The sequence below is a fragment of the Lampris incognitus genome, chromosome 10 (assembly GCF_029633865.1).
Source record: "Lampris incognitus isolate fLamInc1 chromosome 10, fLamInc1.hap2, whole genome shotgun sequence".
Classification (NCBI taxonomy): Eukaryota; Metazoa; Chordata; class Actinopteri; order Lampriformes; family Lampridae; genus Lampris; species Lampris incognitus.
In genome coordinates this window covers 14,176,604-14,200,339 of record NC_079220.1, presented here as the reverse complement: position 1 = coordinate 14,200,339, position 23,736 = coordinate 14,176,604, and the positions used below count along the sequence as shown (strand labels likewise).

The 23,736-nt window shown below is 47.1% G+C and overlaps 1 protein-coding gene across 1 annotated transcript in view; it reads right to left on the bottom strand.

Annotated features, from left to right (window-relative positions):
* Nucleotides 1-677: 677 nt before the first annotated feature.
* LOC130119983 (myosin-16-like) overlaps nt 678-23,736 on the bottom strand; it is a 30,921-nt gene continuing 7,862 nt past the window's right edge. Inside the window, exons 11-44 of the mRNA XM_056288595.1 lie at nt 23,485-23,586; nt 23,170-23,336; nt 22,473-22,643; nt 22,020-22,196; nt 21,373-21,558; nt 20,990-21,077; nt 20,286-20,403; nt 20,014-20,134; nt 19,023-19,159; nt 18,681-18,762; nt 17,876-18,049; nt 17,160-17,240; nt 16,709-16,855; nt 14,810-14,914; nt 14,299-14,385; nt 13,807-13,952; nt 13,592-13,682; nt 13,109-13,165; nt 12,783-12,869; nt 11,662-11,907; nt 11,106-11,223; nt 9,648-9,775; nt 9,186-9,382; nt 8,081-8,213; nt 7,662-7,878; nt 6,118-6,254; nt 5,667-5,770; nt 4,608-4,800; nt 4,194-4,397; nt 3,622-3,747; nt 3,188-3,358; nt 2,179-2,379; nt 1,470-1,711; nt 678-1,131 (exon numbers count right to left, since the gene is read on the bottom strand). Coding sequence (XP_056144570.1) covers nt 1,514-1,711; nt 2,179-2,379; nt 3,188-3,358; nt 3,622-3,747; nt 4,194-4,397; nt 4,608-4,800; nt 5,667-5,770; nt 6,118-6,254; nt 7,662-7,878; nt 8,081-8,213; nt 9,186-9,382; nt 9,648-9,775; nt 11,106-11,223; nt 11,662-11,907; nt 12,783-12,869; nt 13,109-13,165; nt 13,592-13,682; nt 13,807-13,952; nt 14,299-14,385; nt 14,810-14,914; nt 16,709-16,855; nt 17,160-17,240; nt 17,876-18,049; nt 18,681-18,762; nt 19,023-19,159; nt 20,014-20,134; nt 20,286-20,403; nt 20,990-21,077; nt 21,373-21,558; nt 22,020-22,196; nt 22,473-22,643; nt 23,170-23,336; nt 23,485-23,586 — 4,697 coding nt within the window. The 3' untranslated portion in view covers nt 678-1,131; nt 1,470-1,513. The remainder of the gene's footprint in view (nt 1,132-1,469; nt 1,712-2,178; nt 2,380-3,187; nt 3,359-3,621; nt 3,748-4,193; nt 4,398-4,607; nt 4,801-5,666; nt 5,771-6,117; nt 6,255-7,661; nt 7,879-8,080; nt 8,214-9,185; nt 9,383-9,647; nt 9,776-11,105; nt 11,224-11,661; nt 11,908-12,782; nt 12,870-13,108; nt 13,166-13,591; nt 13,683-13,806; nt 13,953-14,298; nt 14,386-14,809; nt 14,915-16,708; nt 16,856-17,159; nt 17,241-17,875; nt 18,050-18,680; nt 18,763-19,022; nt 19,160-20,013; nt 20,135-20,285; nt 20,404-20,989; nt 21,078-21,372; nt 21,559-22,019; nt 22,197-22,472; nt 22,644-23,169; nt 23,337-23,484; nt 23,587-23,736) is intronic.

The window sequence follows — 23,736 nt, the reverse complement described above, 5'->3', positions numbered from 1 at the left end:
GAAAGCTTTCTGGGACCCAGCTGCTGGAGGGGAGGGGGGGTCATGGAGGCCAACAATAATCATGTACATCCTAAATATAAGTAATGATAATGGCATTACTTGCCATTGAGTGTGAACTGTCGGCTGAAGTGTAAAGTGTTCCTGATTCCTGATGAACTGGCTAAACAGTTAAAGACATAAAGGACTTTGCATCCAGTAAGACAAGGAAGATGGCTGTTTATGAGGCAAAGATGGAGCCATAAGGTAAGAAATTGCATTTTCTACTAAGAAATGTGTGGTGTAAATGTAGAAGATCTTTGTGTGTTTAAGTGTGCTAGATAGTTCTATTATGATGTGTGTGTGTGTGTGTGTGTGTGTGTGTGTGTGTGCCTTCCTATGTAGCCCCCGTTACTGAATATGTCTCTCAGTTTTCATTGTATGTGTTAAGTCATAGAGAGAGAACACATATATGCATTGATACATGTGCGTTTTTTAAGGGGGGGGGTATTCACTGGACATTTTCAGGGGCCCGGCCATTTCTGTGGGCGGGCCTGCCATAGACACAGCACAGATGAGGCTCAAAATGCTCCGTCCAACATGAAGCGGATATAACACTGTGTTCTGTGGTGAGTCTTGTAAGTCACCATACAGACCATCCTGTTCAAAGAAGCAATGATGAAAAGACTCGGTGTCGTTTGCTTGTGGTTTATTAAGATTTTGCATTAGTGAAGGCAACACACACTTAGCAGGAGAATGACACACAAGAGGTGGGCTCTCTGTCCTTGACGTGAGAACACAGCTTCACCCATCCATCTCCCCCAGCTTAAAGACACCAACGTATGAGATGACCAAACACACATACACACATACACACACACACATCTGGACAAACACTCCGTCTCTGTTTCGCTATCTGCACTCCTATACACACACACACACACACACACACACAAAGACAGAAGACAGCTTTGTGCAGTTTCCATACTTCTGTGATGGTTTCTAAGACTATGCATAATTAAGACTTTTGGTGATGTTTAAGACTTTTTCAAGACTAAGTGTGGGGGCGGGTGGGGGGGCTTGTAAGACTTTTGCCGAGCTTGTCGGCTCCCTCTGTCGCATGTCCTCTGGAGGGAGGGATGGGTGTGCGTCACTCTGTCGGGGAAAGATAAAGCACTTTAGAGACTCGAGTGTATTTGTTCTATTGTATCATCAGCATATGCAAAGGTTTTTATGATTTCCTTCTTTACAACACACAGCTCTCATTCATTTAGACCTTCCTCCCTTGTTGTTTCCTGTTTTTGAGGTTTTGTCGTGATGCCATCCCTTCTGTCTGTATGTGTGTGCATATAGAAATGTTTTTTTCAGGGTGTGTGTGTGTGTGTGTGTGTGTGTGTGTGTGTGTGTGTGTGTGTGTGTGTGTGTGTGTATAAATGTGTATTTTACATGCTTAAGGTCTACATACGTAAGCACATGTCACACTGATTGCTCACCAGCTGGTGGGGTGTGTGCGTCTGCGTTTGTTTTTTCCCCCCTGCTAGTCGTCCTGTCCTCCTTTGGATGGCTTGGTGACTTGAACAATCTCCACAGAGGTGAAGCCCTTGTTCGCTGAGGCGCGGTTCCTGGTCCTCAGCTTATTCAGGGCCATCTCGGCCATGTCTGCACGCTCCTCTGCATCGTCCAACTCGTGGATCGTCTTACGGTACTTTGACAGGCTGCAGTTGGCCTGCTCCTCCTATAACAACACACAAAGTGCAGCTTAAGCTCAAACAACGTTAGCTGCTGGAGAGAAGAAAAAAAACAGTCGGTCTGCGATGAAAAACCAGTGCTGACTCGACTTCATAACATGGGTTCGGAGTTGCACAGATATGATGCACAGAAAAGAGCATTACTCAAAAGCCATTAATTCAAAGAAAACTCAATACTGCCAGATTTAAAGTTGCGTGATTACGAAGATTTTTCTTACTTCAGCCATTAGTGATGGATTCATGAATTACACACAACAATTAACAGTTTCTACTCATTTCAACCCCCAATTCAACACAAAGCACCTGCACTGACTCCACCTGTCTTTTCCCCTGGCCTGGCCTCACTTTGATGTATGCATGCTCTCTCTCTCTCTCTCTCTCTCTCTCTCTCTCTCTCTCTCTCTCTCTCTCTCTCTCTCTCTCTCTCTCTCTCTCTTTCCCCACCCCTACTCACCGCCTCCTCTATCTGTCGCTTGTATGACTTTAGTTTGTTCTGGAGTTTTTCCACCAGCTCCTGCATGCGCTGGTTGGTCTTATGGTCCTCCTCGGTCTGGAAGACCAGCTCCTTCAGCCGGCGTTCTCCCTTACGGAGATTCTTCACCGTCTCCACATGCCGCTTTTGCTCCTGATCCAGCTCGTTCTCCAACTCCTTGATCTGGGATGGATGGCGGTGAAGAATCAAACACAATGCATAGATGACTGGGTATGCACACACAGCAAAGTCCTTCTAGCCGAGCAAATTAAAGTGTGAGCAAAGTGTCCACTCAAACTGAACATGTGTGTGTGTGTGTGTGTGTGTGTGTGTGTGTGTGTGTGTGTGTGTGTGTGTGTGTGTGTGTGTGTGTGTGTAAAAAGGGGCCAAGTGAAGCTCATCATACATTACCAGAGAAATATACCATAGAAAATGTAAAATGTCTGTCTCTTTTCATTTCAAGATTTTAAGTGCTTTGCCCTGTGATCCAGGGTGTCTCCCCGCCTACCGCCCAATGACTGCTGGGATAGGCTCCAGCATCCCCGCGACCCTGAGAGCAGGATAAGCGGTTTGGATAATGGATGGATGGAAGTGCTTTGCTTACATATGAAGACTTCATCTCTTAAATTATATATTTCCATATATGTGTGTATTTTTTTTGCTTAGTTAATGGCAGCGAGTGAATATGAGCACCCACTAGGCACCCAATCAGGCACTCATGGATTTCAGAAACATGTAGACTATATCCAAAGTGTGACCTGGGCAACAAAATTTTTAAAGATATACCTTGTTGAAAACATTATTTGGTTCATTCTATGCATGTTTTTGATATGTACTGGAACATATTACCCCGTATCCTGACTGTTTTCCATTCAAGGACCAGAACAAAAACAGGACTGTAACCTCAGTTTGCGGTCCTTTATAAACCACTGCACCTTGTGTGCCTTATTTTTCAAATTACTGACTCAACAAAACCATAGTAAATCGTCACCCTGGTTTCCAGTTTCTGGATGGTGCGTTTGCCAGCCTTCAGAGCCTGCTGCTCGGCCTCCTCCAGTTTCAGAGTGAGGTCTCTGAGGTTCTGCTCCTGGTTCTTCTTAATCCTCTCCAGATGGGAGGTCCTCTCCTGCTCCTGACGAAGCTCCTCACACAGCCGTGTTGCCTATAGACACACACACACACACACACACACACAAAGACACACACATCCAGTTATATCACACAGAAAACAATTATTTTCAACATCACCTGCAGAGCCAAATGCGACTCAACAGAAAGCTGAAGCACAGAGAAACCCAGAAAGGACAATTCTTTTTAACTGAGCCTGCACATTTTTTGCTCATGAGGAACCTGACATTTAAAATCCTCATTTGGATTTTAAATGTCAGTCAGGGTTTACTGAAGAAGTAGTCGTAAGACACTCACGTCAGTCACAGCTTTCTTGGCTCTCTCATCAGCGGCGCGAAACTCTGAGATCAGCTCTTCGTTCTCACTGGAGAGTCGGGCGAGGTCCGCCTCCAACTTCCTCTTCAGGACCGTCAGACTCTGGTTCTGGAGAGGGGACATTACAGTAGCTTAGCAACGGTAAATGAATGTAAAATAAATGATTATGTGTGTCTGTATGTTTGTATGTGCACCTAACTTTTTTAAACCACCTGCTTTATGAGTTTTGATGCATGCAAGTTTAGATGAGTCAGTTGCGCCATACATGTCTGCTTTGCGTGTGTGTGTGTGTGTGTGTGTGTGTGTGTGTGTGTGTGTGTGCGTGCATCTAGGTACCACACACGTGAGAAAGACTTGAACTGAACACATTAAAACCTTCATATTCAACATCTAAAAAATAATCTGCTTAGAAAATTTTACTCATTTGCACTTTTTCAATTGAACCCCTATAGCCGGCTTAGATAATTTGCAGATGCATGTACTTGAACATGTACACATGCACCTGTGCAGATATTTGTTCACATGTAACCTCCTGCAAGCCTCATTCGACTCACATGTATGTTGAGCTCATTATATCTCTCCATGGTTTCCACCAGCTCCTGCTCCATGAGCTTGCGGGCCCTCTCAGAGGACTCCAGGCCTCCCCTCAGCTCGTCCAGCTCCCCCATCAAGAGAGACAGACGGCGTTCCTGGAGGTTGTACTGCTCCCTGAGCTCCTCATGCTGACGGCAATCCTCGTCCATCTGCACCTGCAGGTCCTGGAGAAGGAGAGAAAAAGAAAGAAATTAATGGAGAATTGATCATATCCATCGCTGTCATGACATGGGATCTATTGATGGTATGGGATAGCAACTATTGCAGACATGTTCCTACCCCCCCTCTATATTTATGTGTGTGTGTGTGTGTGTGTGTGTGTGTGTGTCTGTGTCTGTGTCTGTGTGTGTCTGTGTAATGTATTATCATCCTACTTTGATCTGCTGCTGGAGCTTCTTGAGGGTTTTGACCAGCTCGGCGTTGTTCCTGTTGGCGTGCTCCAGCTGAATCTCCATCTCGTTCAGGTCCCCCTCCATCTTCTTCTTCATCCGCAGGGCCTCGGCGCGACCTTTGGCCTCCGCCTCCAGGCTGGCCTGCAGTGACTCCACCGCACGTGCGTGGTTCTTTCTACATACAACATACAACAAGGGGGATTAACATTGTATATAGGTTTCATAAGGTGCCAGTAGCACAGAACAAGTCATGGGTACAAATGTCCTTTACAAGAAATACAACAACTTGTCCTTGTGACTGTGATCATTGTTCTATATGCCAACAGAAACTTGTAATACTTTGGTTGGTTGGTAATAGTGATGATACACAAGAAACCGTTGGTACATTTTCCATTTGGGTGATGATGAAAAAGTTCTACTGTCGTGGCAATTATTTAAGTCAACTCTGACATTAAATGAGGAGCGAGACAAAAATCTCTTACAGTATTGTCACACTTTTTTGGGGGGGGGGGGTCCACCTTTATCTCCCCAATTGTATCTGGCCAATTACCCCACTCTTCCGAGCCATCCCGGTCGCTGCTTCACCCCCTCTGCTGATCCGGGGAGGGCTGCAGACTACCACATGCCTCCTCCGATACATGTGGAGTCGCCAGCCTGCTTCTTTTCACCTGACAGTGAGGCGTTTCACCAGGGGGACGTAGCGCGTGGGATGATCACGCTATTCCCCCCAGTTCCCCCTCCCCCCCATACAGGCACCCCAACCGACCAGAGGAGGCGACCAGGACACATACCCACATCCGGCTTCCCACCCGCAGACATGGCCAATTGTGTCTGTAGGGACGCCTAACCAAGCCGGAGGTAACACGGGGATTCAAACCAGCGATCCCTGTGATGGTAAGCAACGGAATAGACCGCTACGCTACCCGGACACCTGACATTGACTGATTTTGACAGTAAAATATGAAGTATCTTTGTGTGTGTGTGTGTGTGTGTGTGCGCGCGCGTGTGCGTGTGTGCACGCACACACGCTTCTTTTCTAACCTGGTGACCTCAAATTCCTCTTCTTTCTCATGGATTCTGCGGTCAATGTCAGCCTTGACCTGAGCCAGCTCCAACTGTACACGTACCAGTTTACCTTCCTCCACCTGGACGGACACACACATGGACACACACACACACACACATTGTTGTTGGCCAGTGAACAGCTGGACTGAATGAAGGGATGTGAAAGATGATCCCATAGCAAAATGTTCACAGCAAATAAGTCATTGTCCTTTATTTTTATTTTCCCTTTTTTGACTCGGCCAGTTGTGTGATTTACATTGGGGATATTTATAGCAGTAACATCAACAGTGTTCAGTCAAACTAGAACACTTAAAAGAAAAGTTTTCTGTCATTTCCAAGAACAGAAAGCAGAATGCTCACACTAGAGGGCCAACGCTCTTTCACCTGTAATTTCTTTTATTTTCCATTGTTTTTCTTGTTATTGTACCTCGAGACAGGCCTCGGCCTCCTCCAGGGCCAGCTGGAGCTCCTCCTTCTCCCCCTCCAGTTTCCTCCTGGCCTTCTGCAGCTCGTGGACGCTGCGACCTCCTTCTCCAAGCTGGTCAACCAGCTCCTTAATCTCCTCTGGGAGAAAAACACAGACTCGTTCAAGAAAACAGACCAGGATCAAGCGAGACTCCTGCAGATCGGTGGGTTCAGGTGCATGCCATGTGTTTGTGATTAGATGGCCTTCGCTGCATGCTGTTCTATTCACGTCGTCATATTAGTATCTTCTAAAGACTGTTGAAGGGGGCAGGCAGAGATAAATAAACGAAAGCATAATGAGAGAAAGAGCACACATGTCAAAATGGACTTTTCAAATAAAGTACTAAAACATATTTCTTCAACACAGTAAATCAAATGAATGTACCCCCCCTTTTCTCCCCAGTTGTATCTGGCCAATTACCCCACTCTTCCGAGCCGTCCCGGTTGCTGCTCCACCCCCTCTGGCGATCCGGGGAGGGCTGCAGACTACCACATGTCTCCTCCGATACACGTGGAGTCACCGGCCACTTCTTTTCACCCGACAGTGAGGAGTTTTGCCAGGGAGACGTAGCGCGTGGGAGGATCATGCTATTCCTCCCAGTCCACCCCCCCCCGCCGAACAGGTGCCCCGACTGGCCAGAGGAGGCGCTAGTGCAGCAACCAGGACACATAACCCCATCTGGCTTCCCACCCGTAGACACGGCCAATTGTGTCTGTAGGGGCGCCCGACCAAGCTGGAGGTAATTCGGGGATTCGAACCGGCGATCCCCGTATTGGTAGGCAATGGAATAGAACGCTATGCTACCTGGACGCTACCAGAATGTACCTTTTCTATTTGCCTTTACATATACGTTTACTCATTCAGCAGATGCTTTATCCAGAGTGATTTAGAAGGAAGTCAGTAATCAGCAGATAAATTTGAACCAACTGGCATCACAGAGCACCACATAGTTAACGTACCATATCATGGCAGAACTACATGAAGTAGTGGTACATTTATTTCACAGTAATCATATCATAGTCGAGATGATAGCATTTAGTATGGCTGCACTGTAGATCATAAAACCGTGATGAATAGGGAGAAACTAAGTACAAAGTAGATGTACAGTACATTGCCACAAGTCAGAAAACGGGGAAATCATGTCATCAAGTGCAAGTAGAAAAGGGCTCAGTAGCAGACACCAATAGGACCAGCTGAAGCCAATTCATACTCATAGCATAGTGCCACCAAAAGACCATGTAAGAATTAGCCTTGACGAATAAAGTTTTTAGATCATTGTTTTTAGGCCCACCTATGTGTCTCCAACCCTACAAAGCATGCCGCGTCCGTCTTTCGGTCTCTTTACATCTTTAAGCCCAAATTTTTTAGGTGTTTAATTCAACAGAGGAGGTGCATTCGCCTTGGCGCCTGAGCTCGTCCCCCGTAGTGTTCAACTACATCTACGTCGTGGACTTTGCCCTTTGCCGGCATGAGTGCAGACATACAGCAGGTCTGCCACTGCTCACCGGTGAGGGTCTTGTTGTCCTTGCGGATGGTCTCCAGCTGGTCCAGGCTCTCTTCGTGAGCCGTCTTCAGCTTGTAGAGCTCCGTCATGTAGGAGCGGCTCTCCTTCTGGCTGTTCTCTAGCTCCAGCTGCAGCTCCTCGTTCTTCTGGCTCCACTCGGCCGCCAGCTTGTCGAACACCCGCTGCTTCTTATCCAGAGCTGCCGCGGCTGCGTTGGACTAGTAGGAAATAATTCAGAGAATACAATACAATAAAACAGACAAAACACACCATTAGTGCTGCTGACATTTATTCAGCTTGTTTTATTGTTAGGCATACACAGTGGTCAATCTTGTTTTGGGTGGATGCTTTTATTAACCGCGCTTTAGTGCTTTGGTAACAGGATGGGCTGCCTAATTGAATGGGAGATACTATATGCACCTTTTCCAGATCTATGGTGAGGTCCTCCACCTCTCCCTGCAATCTCTGCTTGACCTTCTCCAGGCTGGCGGCTCTGGCCTGGGACGACTCTGCCGCCTCCTCAGCCTCCTGGAGACGCACCGCCAGCTTACGCCTTGGACAGACAGACAGACAGACACAGAGAGAGAGAGAGAGAGAGAGAGAGAGAGAGAGAGAGAGAGAGAGAGAGAGAGAGAGAGAGAGAGAGAGAGAGAGAGAGAGAGAGAGAGAGAGAGAGAGAGAAAGAGAGAGAGCAGGTTTTCATAATGGTTTATAATAATTTACTCAGATTTGTCCATCCATCCATCCATTATCCAAACCGCTCATCTGCTCTCAGGGTCGCAAGGATGCTGGAGCCTATCCCAGCAGTCATTGGACAGCAGGCGGGGAGACACCCTGGACAGGCCGTCGGGCCATCACAGGGCCGACACACACCAGTGTTGTAGTACTCGAGTCCAGGACTCAGACTCGAGTCCAGGACGTGACTCAACTTGGACTTGAGCACTGATGACTTGGACTTGAATACTGGGGACTCGAGACTTGACTCAGACTCGAGGTTTAGTGACTCGACTACAACACTGGTGTGTGTGCACATGCTTGAAAGTTTGGCTATTGTGTCACAAAGTAAATAAACTCCCTTTGAAATGGTGACAGCTGTGTCATTTTTGTTTAATGTAGACCTTTTTTATTTGTGTGTCAGCTTTTTAATGGTGCCAGAGTGGAGCACTGAAGCCCATCTTGGAACTCGACTGAGACTCAACCTTGATGACTCAGACTCAGATAATGGGGACTTGACTCGGACTCAACTTGGACTCTTCTTTGGGGACTTGGACTTGGAGTCAAACTCGAACACTGGGGACTCGAGACTCGACTCGGACTCGAGGTTTAGTGACTCGACTACAACACTGACACACACACACATTCACACCGAGGGACAATTTAGTACAGCCAATTCACCTGACCTACATGTCTTTGGACTATGGGAGGCCAGAGTGTATCAATATTTTTCGTGCTAAAAGTCATGTTTCAATTCCAAGACCTGTTTTCTTATCTAGCATTTCTCCATTTGCATTTGCCTTTTACGTACTTCGTTTCCTCCAGCTCCTCGGTGCGCTGGATGGCGTCCGTCTCGTACTTGCTCCTCCAGGTGGTGACATCAGCGTTCAGTTTGGAGACGAGGCGCTGCAGCTCATTGTGGGTCTCTGACTCCTCCTCCAGCTGCTCCTTCATTAGAGACAGATCATGACGCGCATTGGCCAGAGCCACCATCGCTGTGTTGCGACCCTGGAGGAAGGAAGGGTGAGAAAGATGGATGGGAAAGGAGAGAACGGGAAGAAAATGAAGACAAACTACAGTAGAGACACACCAAGCATTTACAGAAAGTGGATATGTAGCACAGCATGGTATAACAGTCATCTGATACCAGCCCCCAACTTGCATTTAAATGTATGAGTGAAAAAGGGAGCTGTGTGTGTGTGTGTGTGTGTATGTGTGTATGCGCGCACAAGTGTGTGTGCGTGCATGCATGTATGTGTGTGTGTGTGTGTACCTTGCTTTCCTCATCCACTTGTCTCTTGAGCTCATCGATCTGGGAGGTGAGCGAGGCCTTCAGCCTGGTCACCTGGGTCAGCTTATTCTGTGCCTCCTCAAGCTCCCTGCTCAGCTCCCCATTCTCCGCTGCACACACAGACACACACACACACACACACAGTGCTCAGTTTGAGTGGACACTTTACTCACACTTTAATTTGCTCGACTAGAAGAACTTTCCTTTTGGATGGACAGAAGAGACAAAAATGCTGTCTGACATGTGACTAGTTACTCCCTCAGCCCAGGTCTGACTGCAGGTCAAGGGGTCACAGGGAGAATAATAAGAAGGAAATCAACAGAGGAGAACTCCCTGGTGTTTATAACATGTCTATATCCCTCTATATGGTTGCAGTGAGCTTGGTTAAGGGACGAGGTGTAAGGCCATACTGAGGATAAAACCATGATTTCCTAAAAGCCGGGGCCTTGTAAGGTAATAAGTCTTACTAATCCATAAATCTGACAAAGCAGCCTTCTTATCTGTGTTTGAAAGTCGCCATTCCTCTCCCAGGAATAACAATTCAGAGAAAAGAGGACTCCTAAGACTGATGCTAACGCTAGTTAGCCTCCCTCCTCGATCTCTCGCTGACCTCCAGTGTGAAGGTTTTCATATGATCAAACTCAGAGATCACATACGTCCATCCTAGATACAGCATGTGACATATTTGACGTTTGAAGCTTGCGATTTCCTTGATCAATTATTAATCTCTACCTGTCTCCCGTGCACTTTGATAACGGTTGTACGAAGCTCTGCTATGTTGTGGCTATGCTGGCTATGTTACGTTAGCGTAAAGTTAACGGCGTAACGTCAGCGTTTTCCAAATGCAACCAGGGCAGGGGCAAAGACAAGTCTCCAACAACGGATAATAACATTAACATTTCTTTTCTTTTCTTTAATTTCCCTCTTTTTCTCCCCAATTGTATCCGGCCAATTACCCCACTCTTCTGAGCCATCCCGGTCACTGCTCCACCCCCTCTGCCAATCCGGGGAGGGCTGCAGACTACCACATGCCTCCTCCAATACATGTGGAGTCGCCAGCCGCTTGTTTTCACCTGACAGTGAGGAGTTTCACCAGGGGGACGTAGCGCGTGGGAGGAAAACGCTATTCCCCCATTCCCCCCCGAACAGCTGCCCTTACCGACCACAGGAGGCGCTAGTGCAGCAACCAGGACACATACCCACATCCGGCTTCCCACCCGCAGACACAGCCAATTGTGTCTGTAGGGATGCCCGGCCAATCCGGAGGCAACACGGGGATTCGAACCGGCGACCCCCATGTTGGTAGGCAACGGAATAGACCGCCACGCTACCCGGATGCCTGATAATAACATTTCTAATGAATGAATGAATTTTGTAGATGTGGGTCTGACACTTAGCACAATGTTTATGTGAAATGTGTTCGTGAGTGTGTGTGTCTACCAGTTAGGCGGATCTTGGCGGTGTTGAGCTCAGACTGACTGCGCTCCATTTCAGCCAGGCGAGCATTCGCTTCTGCCAAGCTGTCCTCCAGCTTATGGACATGGGCCTCAGAGTTCATCTACACGCATGCATGAAGGTGCACACACACACACACACACACACACACACACACACAGGCAAAAAAATACAGGAGCATGTGTGCATATTATTATGAGCTCTACATTACATTAATAGAAAGGTACAGAGCCACCTAGGTCACTGATGATGTGAAGGTTGTCATTTGTATCCTGCTTAGAATAAAAACAATACATGCACAACACACATCAAGACTTACGCTCCCTCAGTACTAATGGACTTACAGTAAATATACACAAAAACAGATGCACTACAAAAGGGTGAACACGAACTGTGCAGTTACACGCAGTGCAACTGTTTCCCTGAGCATGTTTTTATCCTACACACACACACACACACACACACACACACACACACACACACACACACAAATATATACATAAATGAACGCACACTGTGTCGACCTCTATCTGTCATGTACCTTTGCTTTCTGTGTGGCCTCCATGGTGACGTTGAGGTCTTCGATCTCAGCCTTCATGGTCTGCTTGTCTTTCTCCAGCTTCACCTTCAGCCTGGTCAGGTTTTCCAGCTGCTCACCGAGCTCCGCCATCGAGTCGGAGTGCCTCTTTCTCAGCGCCGCCGCCGAGGCCTCAGATTGAAGCACTGACTCCTCCAGCTCGCGCCTCAGCTTCAGCACCTCCGCCTCCCGCCTCCTGTTCTGTTCAACCTGAGGGTCAACCGGACATTAGGGGCTTTTAGTTCACTTTTCCTGAAATTGTCACACGTGGACCAAAGCTGGACAGCAGCCCTAAAATTACAAACACACTACTTCAGTGTGTGCAGCTGGTAGGGCTGCAGTAGCTCATGGTTTCATTAGGTATGGGTGCAGGGCACTATAAACCAAACCACTGCTGATGAAAAAGTTGCCAGCGATGTGCTTCACAGACGTACAGTGGTTGTACCAGTTTGTCAAAAATTAATGAAAATACCCACTATTAACATCATGCACTTGACTCAGACTCGATAAAAGTCGATCTTTGACATGAGTCGGACTCGCCCCCTAAAAACTAGGTCTCGGGCATCTGGGTAGCATAGCGGTCTATTCCCTTGCCTACCAACACGGGGATCGCCAGTTCGAATCCCCATGTTACCTCCGGCTTGGTCGGGCGTCCCTACAGACACAATTGGCCGTGTCTGCAGGTGGGAAGCCGGATGTGGGCATGTGTCCTGGTCGCTGCACTAGTGCCTCCTCTGGTCGGTGGGGATGCATGTTCGGGAGGGAGGGGGCACTGGGGGGAATAGCGTGATCCTCCCACGTGCTACGTCCTCCTAGCGAAACTCCTCTGTCAGGTGAAAAGAAGCGGCCAGCGACTCCACATGTATCGGAGGAGGCACGTGGTAGTCTGCAGCCCTCCAGCGATCGGCAGAGGGGGGTGGGGCAGTGACCGGGACGGCTCAAAAGAGTAGGGTAATTGGACAGGTACAATTGGGGAGAAAAAGGGAGGGGGAAAAAACTAGGTCTGCCCTGAGTCTCCTCTTATTTGGTGTTTGCTATAAGGCTAGCGACTGGTAAATTGATTAACAGGTGTTAGCTAGGCTCACCTGGGCAACAGTGGCTCCACCCGCCTCTTCCAGCCTGTCACCAAGGTCCTCCAGATCCCGTGACAGCTCTGCCCGCTGCTTCTCTACCTGTCAGTCAACAGGAAGAGATAAGTCAATGATGGGATGATATCAGCATCTTAATAATTTCTCAATTCAAATCAATGTCTTTTGTGTGGTATCTTTATCAATATGTGTACATCTGAAGAATGTGACAGTGTTTACACAGTGTGAATTCCCAGAATTCAGTAAAAGCTTTAAAATGTTCAATTTGCAGCAGATCAGTATTGGAAATTGAATGGTGGATTTAAATGTCTTCAGATGTGAACCTTCGCTCTCATGGCTCGCTCAGCCTCCAGCTCCTCCTCCAACTCCTCGATGCGGCCCTGCCAGAAGCCACAACATCAGGTCAGTGTCCGACAGAACAGGTGAAAGACGAGCAACGGTTTCTGAAAATAATTAACGCTTTCCTCTTACATCCCTTTTCTTCCTTGTCTCCTCACACACCCCCACCCCACACCCCACCCCCCAAGTCTTTCATCGCTTCACATGCTTGTCTTCCCCTTCTCTTCTTTCACATCCCGTATTCCTTATCATCCCTCTCTGGACTTCTCCTCCATCCCTCTGCATTCCCCCCATTCCTTTCATCCTCACTCACCTCCACTCTCTCTCTCTCTCTCTCTCTCTCTCTCTCTCTCTCTCTCTCTCTCTCTCTGGCACACACACACACACACACACACACACATTCCTGAGTGCACTTGGTAGTTCATAAAGATCTTTCTTTAAGCCATCTCTGCTCGTCTGTCCCTTACTTGGTGCTCTTTGAGCTTTCGGCTGAGCATCGAGCTGAGGGACTGCTCATCCTCCAGCTTCGAGTTCATGTTGTTGATCTCAAAGTCTCTCCTGCAGGAAAACACAGCAGAGACAACAAGAAAGAGATCAGGCTCTGCCGAGACTGACCGTGTATGTGTGTGTGTGTGTGTGTGTGTGTGTGTGTGTGTGTGTGTGCGTTGCTTGGCTCCCTCACTTCTTGATGACCTCCTCCAGATCAAGCTTGGCGTTCTCCATCTCGTTGAGGTTCTCGATGGTCATCTTCAGGTCTCCCTCTGCCTTCCTCCTGGCCTTCTCCACCTCTGCCCTGATCCTCTTCTCCTGCTCCCAGCTGTCCTCCAGCTACACACACACACACACACACACACACACACACATACACACACACCAAAATCAAAAACAGCAAACTGTAATAACACTTGACAGAATTTGTTCTTGTTGTCTTGCTATTGTGTTGTTTATGTTGTTATTTATATTTTTTGTGTTTTTTTAAGTTGGGATTTTCGATGTTAACTGTTAAGAGGTTCGATAAAAGAGGACTGCCGGCTAAGCGCAGGATTCCCATGTATTTTGTTGTACATGTATGTAAATGTTGCCCCCATCAAGACGGCTGATGAAGGAAAACTAAACGGTCCATCGAACTCATAGAGGCCACACTCCCAGGTAGACTGCATCTTCACTGGCTTACCTCATTCACTTGGGTGCTGAGCTTGCTGTTGGTCTTGGTCAGGTGGTTGACCCTCTCCTCCTCTGTTTGGAGATCCTCCAGCGTTTTCTGAGGAAATGCAGAGGGGATGAAAAGGGTTTGAGCAAAAAAACCCAAAAGACTTTCACCTTCAAATTAGATATCTATCTTTTCAAAGATTGTGCAACAGGTCAAAAGGAGACATCTGAGGACCTTTTTGTTGCTTTTCCCCCCTAAATGGATTTATGAATGTTTCATATTCAAACCCTTTAGATGTTAGTGATCTAAGTGTAAAACCTGTGCAAATGTTATTACCGCATGTGCTGTAACATGAGCTTTACATCATGTAATACGTATGTTGGCTGGTAACTACTGCTGTTTTGATTTGTGGTGTGTGTGTGTGTGTGTGTGTGTATGTGTGTGTGTGTGTTAGTGTGTGTGTGTGTGTGTGTGTGTGTGTGTGTGTGTGTGTGCAGGTGTACAGGCGTGTGGGTAGTAATATGTGTTTTTCCACCTGTTGCAGTTCCTCCAGAGCTCTCTTCTCCCTCTGCAGCTTGGTGATTTGGTCGTCCCGCTGGCCCAGGTCCCCTGTCAGAGTCTGCACCTTGTAGTCCAATCCCTGAACACACATTTCACCAACAAATTCATCACAGCAAACTCCAAATCTTACCGGTTACTGTTTGGCTTGGCCAGAAGTCTCCTAAATTGAGGTTGTTGTTGGAGTGCACAATCACAAAGTAGTCCCGAAGGACTTTACAATCAGTACAATACACAACAATACACAACAGTATACAATATCCATAAGAGGTGTCACGCATGTTTGACCGTTTATGAGGTTGTGAGTGTTTTTGTATGTCTGTTATAATGCCACTAGGAGGCGCCATACGGTCTGCAGGAAGATCGATGCGTCACATACTGAGGAGTAACTGGCTCCAGCCTGTAGAATGGGGCAGGGTTCAGTGTCCCTAAACCTAACCTTAACCCTAACCCTGTTTAACCGCACCCAAACCCAAGTCCAAACCAATGAAATTCATATTTAACACCACCCAAATTGATGTTTAGTCCCGCACAAATTTGACAGCTAAACCAATCAAATCAAGCGGTGGGGGGGACAAAACGTTCGGCGTTGAACCCCGTCCCGTTCTGCAGGCTGCAGCCAAGTATACTTGCAGAGAGTCAATGCTGAGAAACTCCACCGGCGGTGTCACTCTTCAATACAGAAGAGACAAAACGCCGTAAGAGGAAATCAGCTACCACAGACAAGAGGGTGGAAAGTGACTGAGAAGACAACCCGTATGAACTGTGTCCTTTTTTGGGGGGGGGGACTTTTTGGGGGGGGGGTCCCCCTTTTTCTCCCCAATTGTATCCGGCCAATTACCCCACTCTTCCGAGCTGTCCCAGTCTCTGCTCCACCCCCTCTGACGATCGGGGAGGGCTGCAGACTACCACATGCCTCCTCCCATACATGTGGAGTCACCACCCGCTTCTTTTCACCTGACAGTGAGGAGTTTCGCCAGGGGGACTCAGCGCGTGGGAGGATCACGCTATTCCCCCCCAGTTGCCCCCCGACCAGGTGCCCCCCCGACCGACCAGAGGAGGGCATTGACCAGGACACATAACCACATCCGGCTTCCCACCCACAGACGGCCAATTGTGTCCGTAGGAATGCCCGACCAAGCCGGAGGTCACACGAGGATTCGAACCTGCGATCTCCGTGTTGGTAGGCAACAGAATAGACCACTACGCTACCCGGACGCCCCTGAACTGTGTCCTTTAATGCAGGAAAATAGTTGGTTGATGACGTCATGGCGTGCGATCCCAACGCTGTGCGCTGAGGGGACATGATGTCAGAGCATTGACACATGACATTGGGGAGGGGAAAAAAATCAATGTCGGCATACGTGAAATCGTCCATGATGAGGGAGTTTTGCTTTAAAATGAGCTTTGGGAGACAAATTTCTTAGTTGTATCAGCTCTTCATTTTCTATCACTGCATTTGTTCCTTCATACTACTACTACTACTACTACTACTACTACTACTACTACTACTACTACTACTATTACTTTCGGCTGCTCCCGTTAGGGGTCGCCACAGCGGACCATCCGTTTCCATCTCTTCCTGTCCTTTGCGTCCTCCTCTGTCACACCAGTCACCTGCATGTCCTCCCTCACCACATCCATAAACTTCCTCTTTGGCCTTCCTCTTTTCGTCTTCCCTGGCAGCTCCATCTTCAGCATCCTTCTCCCAATATACCCAGCATCCATTACCCATTTGTTCCTTCAGCACTGGCAAATGTTGTTTTATTGGTTTATACCCCACCACCACCATCACCATCCTCTTCCACTTCCCCCTCTCTATCCCATCACCCACTTTTATCTCCTCCCTTCATTCTTTCCCTCCCCACTCTTCTACCTGTTTCTCCTTCTCATTTTTGGCCAAGGTGGACTCCAAAGACTCCAGGTCTCTCTTCAGCTCCGTCAGTTCCCCCTCCAGCTGCCTCCGCTGGGCATGGAGAGAGGCGTTACTGCCCTCCTCTTCCTCCAGGCGCTCACGGAGATCCTATGCCCAGAATGACAGTATCATATCGTTATAATATCATTACACCCATCCACATTTGTAAGGGTGATTAATGCAGAGCTTTGACAATCAGCCTCGTCATCATACGTATCAACCTCTGAATTAAATCTTTACATAATCCAATTATACTTCATGAGTATTTGGATGCAAATGGACTCGCTCTAAACATACACATCACAGTATTATCTTTTTTTGCATTTTCTGTACACTTGCTAAAAGGACTAGAACATTATGTTAATTTATTATATGACGTGGAAGTATATAGTATGATTTATGAGTATATTACCCGCACAGACTCTTCCAGTTGACCTTTTTGGCGCATCAGCTGGGTGCTGCGCTCCTCTGCATCGCCTAGCGTGTCCTGCTCCTGCAACGGGACAAATGGTTTGGGTGTGTGTATCTGTTTGTGTATGAGTGTGTATGTGTATGTGTGTGTTTTATGGATGGCAGATATCACAGGCACCAGAAGTCCTTCTTAATACCCCCCATCAGCCCTCACCCCCAGTCTGTTTTTACATAATGGAATTTGGAGAATGAAATGAAATGAAAATGAAAGTGAAATAGAAATCCACTTTATTTAACATTGTATTCTTACAACGAATTTATTCTCTGCATTTAACCCAACCTATTGTGTAGGAGCAGTGGGCAGCGGCAGCACCAGGGGATCAACTCCAGTTCTTCTTTCCATTGCCTTGCTCAGGGGCACAGGCAGGAGTATTAACCCTAATGTGCATGTCTTTTTGATGGTGGGAAGAAACTGGGGCACCCAGAGGAAACCCACACAGACATGGTGAGAACATGCAAACTCTACCCAGAAAGGACCTGGGATGGTCTGGGGCTCGAACCCAGGACCTTCTTGCTGTGAGGCAACAGTGCTAACCACTTGGCCACCGTGGTTATTAGAAATTATTATACTATATTATACTATTATTATATTATATATTATTAGAAAAAATAATAACAATGATAATAAATACATTTCTGTGGATGGGTAGCACTTACTGCAGCCAGCGCCAAGGCCAGGTCCTTCTTCTCCTGCGACAGAGTGACCATCTTCTCCTCCAGAGCTTTGAGCTTGCCCTCCAACTCTGTGGTCTTCTCCATCGCCGCCCTCAGCTCCTCCTCCTTGACTTTGAAGGCCTCGTCCTGACGGGCCACCATCAGCAGGGGCTTCAGCTGGAGGAGGTGTGGGGTGCGTTGATGATGATGATGATGATGATGACAGTGATGATGACAGTAAATGTTCAGTCCTGTGGGGAATTCTGTTGCATCATGCAGCCATCAGATAAGAATCAAGAATCAACACAGCACGCCTCAGCGAATGGCTAACACCCTGCTGAGCTAACACACACACAGTGTCAGAGAAAAGGCTCACACTTACAAGCCTACAACGCAGGAGATAAATCATAGATCAGGCACATTATCTACCCTCTGACTTAAGGGGAATATGTTGAAGGAGCGGGAAGACAGAAGGAAGGGATGTGGGAAATGAACAGAAAGGCAGAGAGACAGAAACTTGCTGAAAGGAAGGAGGAGGGGAGGGAGGACATGAAGGCAGGAGGTATGCAGAAGGTGCGCCGTCGGTGTATGAGTGTGTGTGTGCGTGGGTGAATGTCAGGCATTCATTGATTGTAAAGTACTTTGAGTGGCTGTTGTGGCTCGAAAAGCGCTATGTAGAATGCAATCCGTTTACCATTCCTCATTTAGGAGGGCAGAGGGGGGATGAGAAAGAGAAGGAATAAGAGAGAGCGAAACAGAACAAGAGGAGTTGAGAGACCATCATGTTTCCCATCCGAAATGTGTTTACCTTGGTATAGAGTTTCCACCAGCCCCAGTAGCGCAGCTGAAGGAACTTCCTGACATTGCGTTGGATGGCCATCAATGCAATTCTGCATCACGCACGCACACACACACACACACACACACACACACACACACACACAAGATTACTAAAGAGACAAGACATTTGTGTAAAACCTAGGAAGGTAAAGATGCTCTCTCACAACTACACACATCGACAAGCACACATAGACACAAATATCCACCTGTCTAATGGCAACACAGGTGTAAAAATTCACCCTCACACATCCACCACCTCAAATGCAAAACACAAATCACACAACACACACACACACACGCGCGCACACACCGTTTATCCAGCATCTTCTTGAACTCGATCCTCATGAGATTCCCTTTGAGGCGAGCTTGCAGCATGGTTATGATCTTAGCCAGCCGCTCGTCACGCACATCCTCCAGCTTGGCCAGGACACCTGCCCGGAAGAACACCTGGAGGCGGCGGTTTGAAAGAAGGAAGGAAAAGACAATACAGTAAGGACACAAGGGGGACTAGTTTATATTTTCTGCTAATGCATACTGCACTGGCAAATGCTGGGAAGGGGAGTTTAAAATGCAATTTATATATGAATAAATTGGCTTGACTGGCGGCGCGAATTCACGTTTACAGCAGCCTCACCCAGTACTGGTGTGGGAAGATGGCGGCGCGAATTCACATTTGCGGCGGCCTCACCCAGTACTATCTATGCAGCGGTCTTTCTCCATGTCTGCATCTAAGTTTGTGTCTTCGTTTAATGGCTGGGAGAGCCGGCGCTGGATCGGTTGGGAGAGCTGGGTCTGCTGTGACCTGTGGGCCCAGGGACCACGGCCCTGCCCGGAGCTGCGCCCGAAAAGGTAACACCGAGGGCGGTCTGACAGGATGCGGAAGCGGGGCAGGCTAAGCTAACTGCTAGCCTATGCAGACCGGCAGTTCTGACAGTCATCCTGGCTGGCATTTGTTCTCTTGGACAGTGATTTTTTTTTGTTTAGTTTGGATACATGTGTTCTTGTAGTTCTTGGATATGTGTTTTTGTCTTTGTGGTGCACTGCTGTGGGCTGGGGGAAATTATATTTTGTTGCATTTCATGTACAAAATAACAAATAAAGTGTTCCTGATTCTTGATTCCTCATTATTTCATCTCGAGTTCATTTGTGTTCTTTCATTGCTCGGTGAAGCTCTTCGCAAACATAACAAAATGCAATCAATAAAACGGCTTTATGATGAAACTTTACCTCATGGTGGGTTTTATTCTCTACACTAACTAACACCTTTCTCATATAAATATGGCTACTGACAAGTGATGTACCTTGGTGTGTCCGATGCGGTACTCCATGTTATCCAGTCCTACAGAACTTAGGATGAGCTCAGAGGCCTTCTTGTTGTCGACGAATCCCTTAGGGATCACATTGGGGTTCAGGATGTAGTACCTGGGAGATTGAAATTAAAACTCTTTATCTATAAACTCATTGACCAGGGTATGTGGTCCACTCAGACAGGAAGTATCATCCATATCTCTTGCGTCTGAATGCGGTGAAACAGATTAAATTGACGGAGAGACAGATGGAAATGGAGTCGGACCTCTGTTTGAATTCCGGGTACTGTAGTCTGTTGGGGAAACCCTTTCTGCAGATACGGATGCCCTCCAGCACACCGTTACAGGCCAGTTGGTGAAGGACAAGGTAGTTGTCTGTCACACCTGCACGAGGAGAGAGAGAGAGAGAGAGAGAGCAAGAGAGAGAGAATATCTTTTTACCACTGTTTAATCGATATTGTCATATATTTCTGCACCTTATGCAATGTGCATTAGCAATGCTGCACATAACTACCATCATGCCAACAAATCCTCTTTGAACTGGATTGAATTGAATTGAGAAAAGAGAGGGAAGAAAGTGAGTTCTGTTTTATATATTTTGCTCAACAGGAGAACTTAACACACACACACACACACACACACACACACACACACACACACACACACACACACACACACACACACACATGTCCTGCAAATGATGGTCTACCAAAGAATGAGGGAGAGAGAGGGAGTGAGAGAGTCAACACAAATCAAATGAAGACACTGATCTATTCACTTGTTGTGTGCAGAGAGGGAAAATACACAAATAAACACACAAATAAACAGTGAGGCTTGAGACTTTTTAAAGTTATTTTTAACATTTAGAGTGTGAAGCTACTGCAAGAAGAAAGAAAGACTGCTCCAGAACACATGATAACATCTACTCGTACATCAGTCTATCCCTATGGGCTCAACTCTCTGGACTGACCTGACTTCTTGTATTCATTGGGCACAATGCAGCGGACGAAATGAGGAGCGGTGCTTCGCAGGGTGCTCATCAGCTTGTTGAGTTGTTCCTGTTGCAGGCACAGTGTGTGTGATACATTAGTTATGGTGCGCCGGTGGGATCTTCATCATATTGTGCCTGGGGGTCTTCGTCACGGGTTACGTATGCCAATGCATGGTAGTGTGTTTGCACTTGTGCGTGCATGTTAGAGTTTGTTGCTATTAAACTGATCATGATGCCATTAAACTGATCTTGATGCCATGTTTGTGGTATTTTTATTTGGTACGTATGTTTTTGTGTGTATGTGCATGTGTACATGGCAACTGTGTATGTAAGACTCTCTCGCTATCTGCTGTGCCGTTTACCCTGTAGAAGTTGGAGACCGTCTGAAAGGAGGACCCTTTCTTCTGTCTCTTAGTCCCTGCAGCGGCCTCCTCCTCTTTGAAGAGCAGAGCCAGGAGCGGCATGGAGGATTTCTGGAACAGACCCACCACCGTCTCGTTCAAAGGGTCTTTGTTCTTCTCCAGCCAGCCGCCGATGTTGTAGCCCACCTAAAGCAAGCAGAACGGACCCGCTTTATCGTGCACACTGGTAGATGCTGCACAATCACAACAACAACTACACACACTGTATGTACATTAACAAGAAGTGGTTCAAATGACACAAAACTGCATCATCTATTTACTTTTGAATGTCATTTGTGGAGATGGGAGAGACAGACAGACACGGGCACTTAATTATGCCAGGAAAGTCTTATTCAAATGGTGGTTATTGATCTAACATGGGTCACTGTTGCACACTTGTGCACAATCAGAGATAGCCCGGGTATTAAATTGATGTATATGAATTGATGTATGAATTTATATATGTGTGTGTGTGTGTGTGTGTGTGTGTGTGTGTGTGTATGTATGTATGTATGTATATGTATACATATGTGTGTGTTACTTGCATATGTTCCAAAATACTGCACTTTGTAATGTTTCATGATGTCTCACAGCAGCCTGGTACTCACGGTGCCGGCGTAGTGCACCAGTTCAAAGTGGGTCTCGGCTCCCTTCTTCCCCCCTTTTGGCTTGAGGAAGTTGGAAGACTTGCCCAAGTGGTTGTCATACAGAGCAGCCTTGAAGGTAGCATCTGTTGCCTTAGGAAACACACACTGCTCCTCCAGGATGGAGAAAACGCCCATGGGCTGGAGGAGAGATAGAAATGGAGAGGAAGAGGGAAGGAGGGATAGAGAAAGGTACCGATAAAGGCAGAGGGTGAGACAAAGAAAAAGAGAGAGTGAGAGCGACTCAAAACAAATATCATTTGTCCTGCTGTCACTCAAAAGGCACACTGTCCATATGTCTGCATGGATGGATATGAGTCCATGTGCACACAAACTGTAAAAGTGTGTGTGTATTGTGTTGTGTGTGTGTGTGTATTGTGTGGTTTGGTGTGGTGTGGTGTGGTGCGTGTGTGTTACCCTCTCCAGCAGGTCAATGCAGGCCTGCAGGTCCAGGCCAAAGTCGATGAAGACCCAGTCGATGCCCTCCTTCTTGTACTCCTCCTGCTCCAGTACAAACATGTGGTGGTTGAAGAACTGCTGCAGCTTCTCGTTGGTGAAGTTGATGCACAGCTGCTCAAAGCTGTTGAACTGCCGGGATGCAGGGAGAGATGGCGAAGACAGAGCTGATTAGTGCATGTAAAAGATGGTGGGAAAGAGATAAATAAAAATTTATTCTTCCATTTATTTCTCTTGTTTGATATTATTTCACATACCTCATCCATCCTCCCGTCCACAATCCACCCATTCCTTCATCCCTACATCTAACCATCAATGAAGCTCTCTATCAGCCATCCTTCCATCTAGCCATTTATTCATCCCTCCATCCATCCGTCTTTCCATCAGCTAAATATCTACAGAAATTATCTATTTATTATCAAATTACCAGTAATTATGAGCTAAATAGCTACACTTGAGCCAATTACCTTTCTATCAACTATCCGCTCATAAGTTCCATCAGAATTCCTCCATTGTCTTTGTTTGTAATACTAGTGATCAATGTATCAGTCCATTCAAACACATATAGATCTGGTCTACCTCTATCCATCAATCCTTCAACCACTCATCCTGCTATTATTCATCCAACCGCCCAGCTATCCATCCATCCAGGCCCTACCTCAAAGATCTCAAATCCGGCAATATCCAGAACTCCTATGAAGAACTGGCGTTGCATTTTGGTGTCCAGTGTCTTGTTGATGCGGGTCACCATCCATTTGAACATGCGGTCGTACACGGCCTTAGCCAGAGCACCGATGGAATACACACACTGGTCTTGGTTCTGACCTGATAAAAGGTCAAAGTTCAAACTTTGGATTTTGCGTGGAAATTACAAATGATTTGGCGACGCACCGCTTTCGAATACTTGGCATCTACGACAGGATGTTTCAACAACACATGTCAGTGTGAGCCTCAGCAGTGTCTCAGGAAATACCTTTGGTCACAAACTCGTTGCCAACCTTGACCCGAGGCCGGGTGATACCCTTCTGCAGCTCCCCCGAGTTGATGCACATGAGGTGGGCGACTTTGTCAGCCACTGCCAGAAGGAGAGGCAGATGGGAAATAAACTACAATATACCATCTCTTAAATGTCTTGCAATATTTTTAGGAAAAAGATGGGTGACAGTAAACAGGGCCATGGGGAGGAGGAAGACCACATGAGAAAAAAAAGGGCTGAGGAAGATGA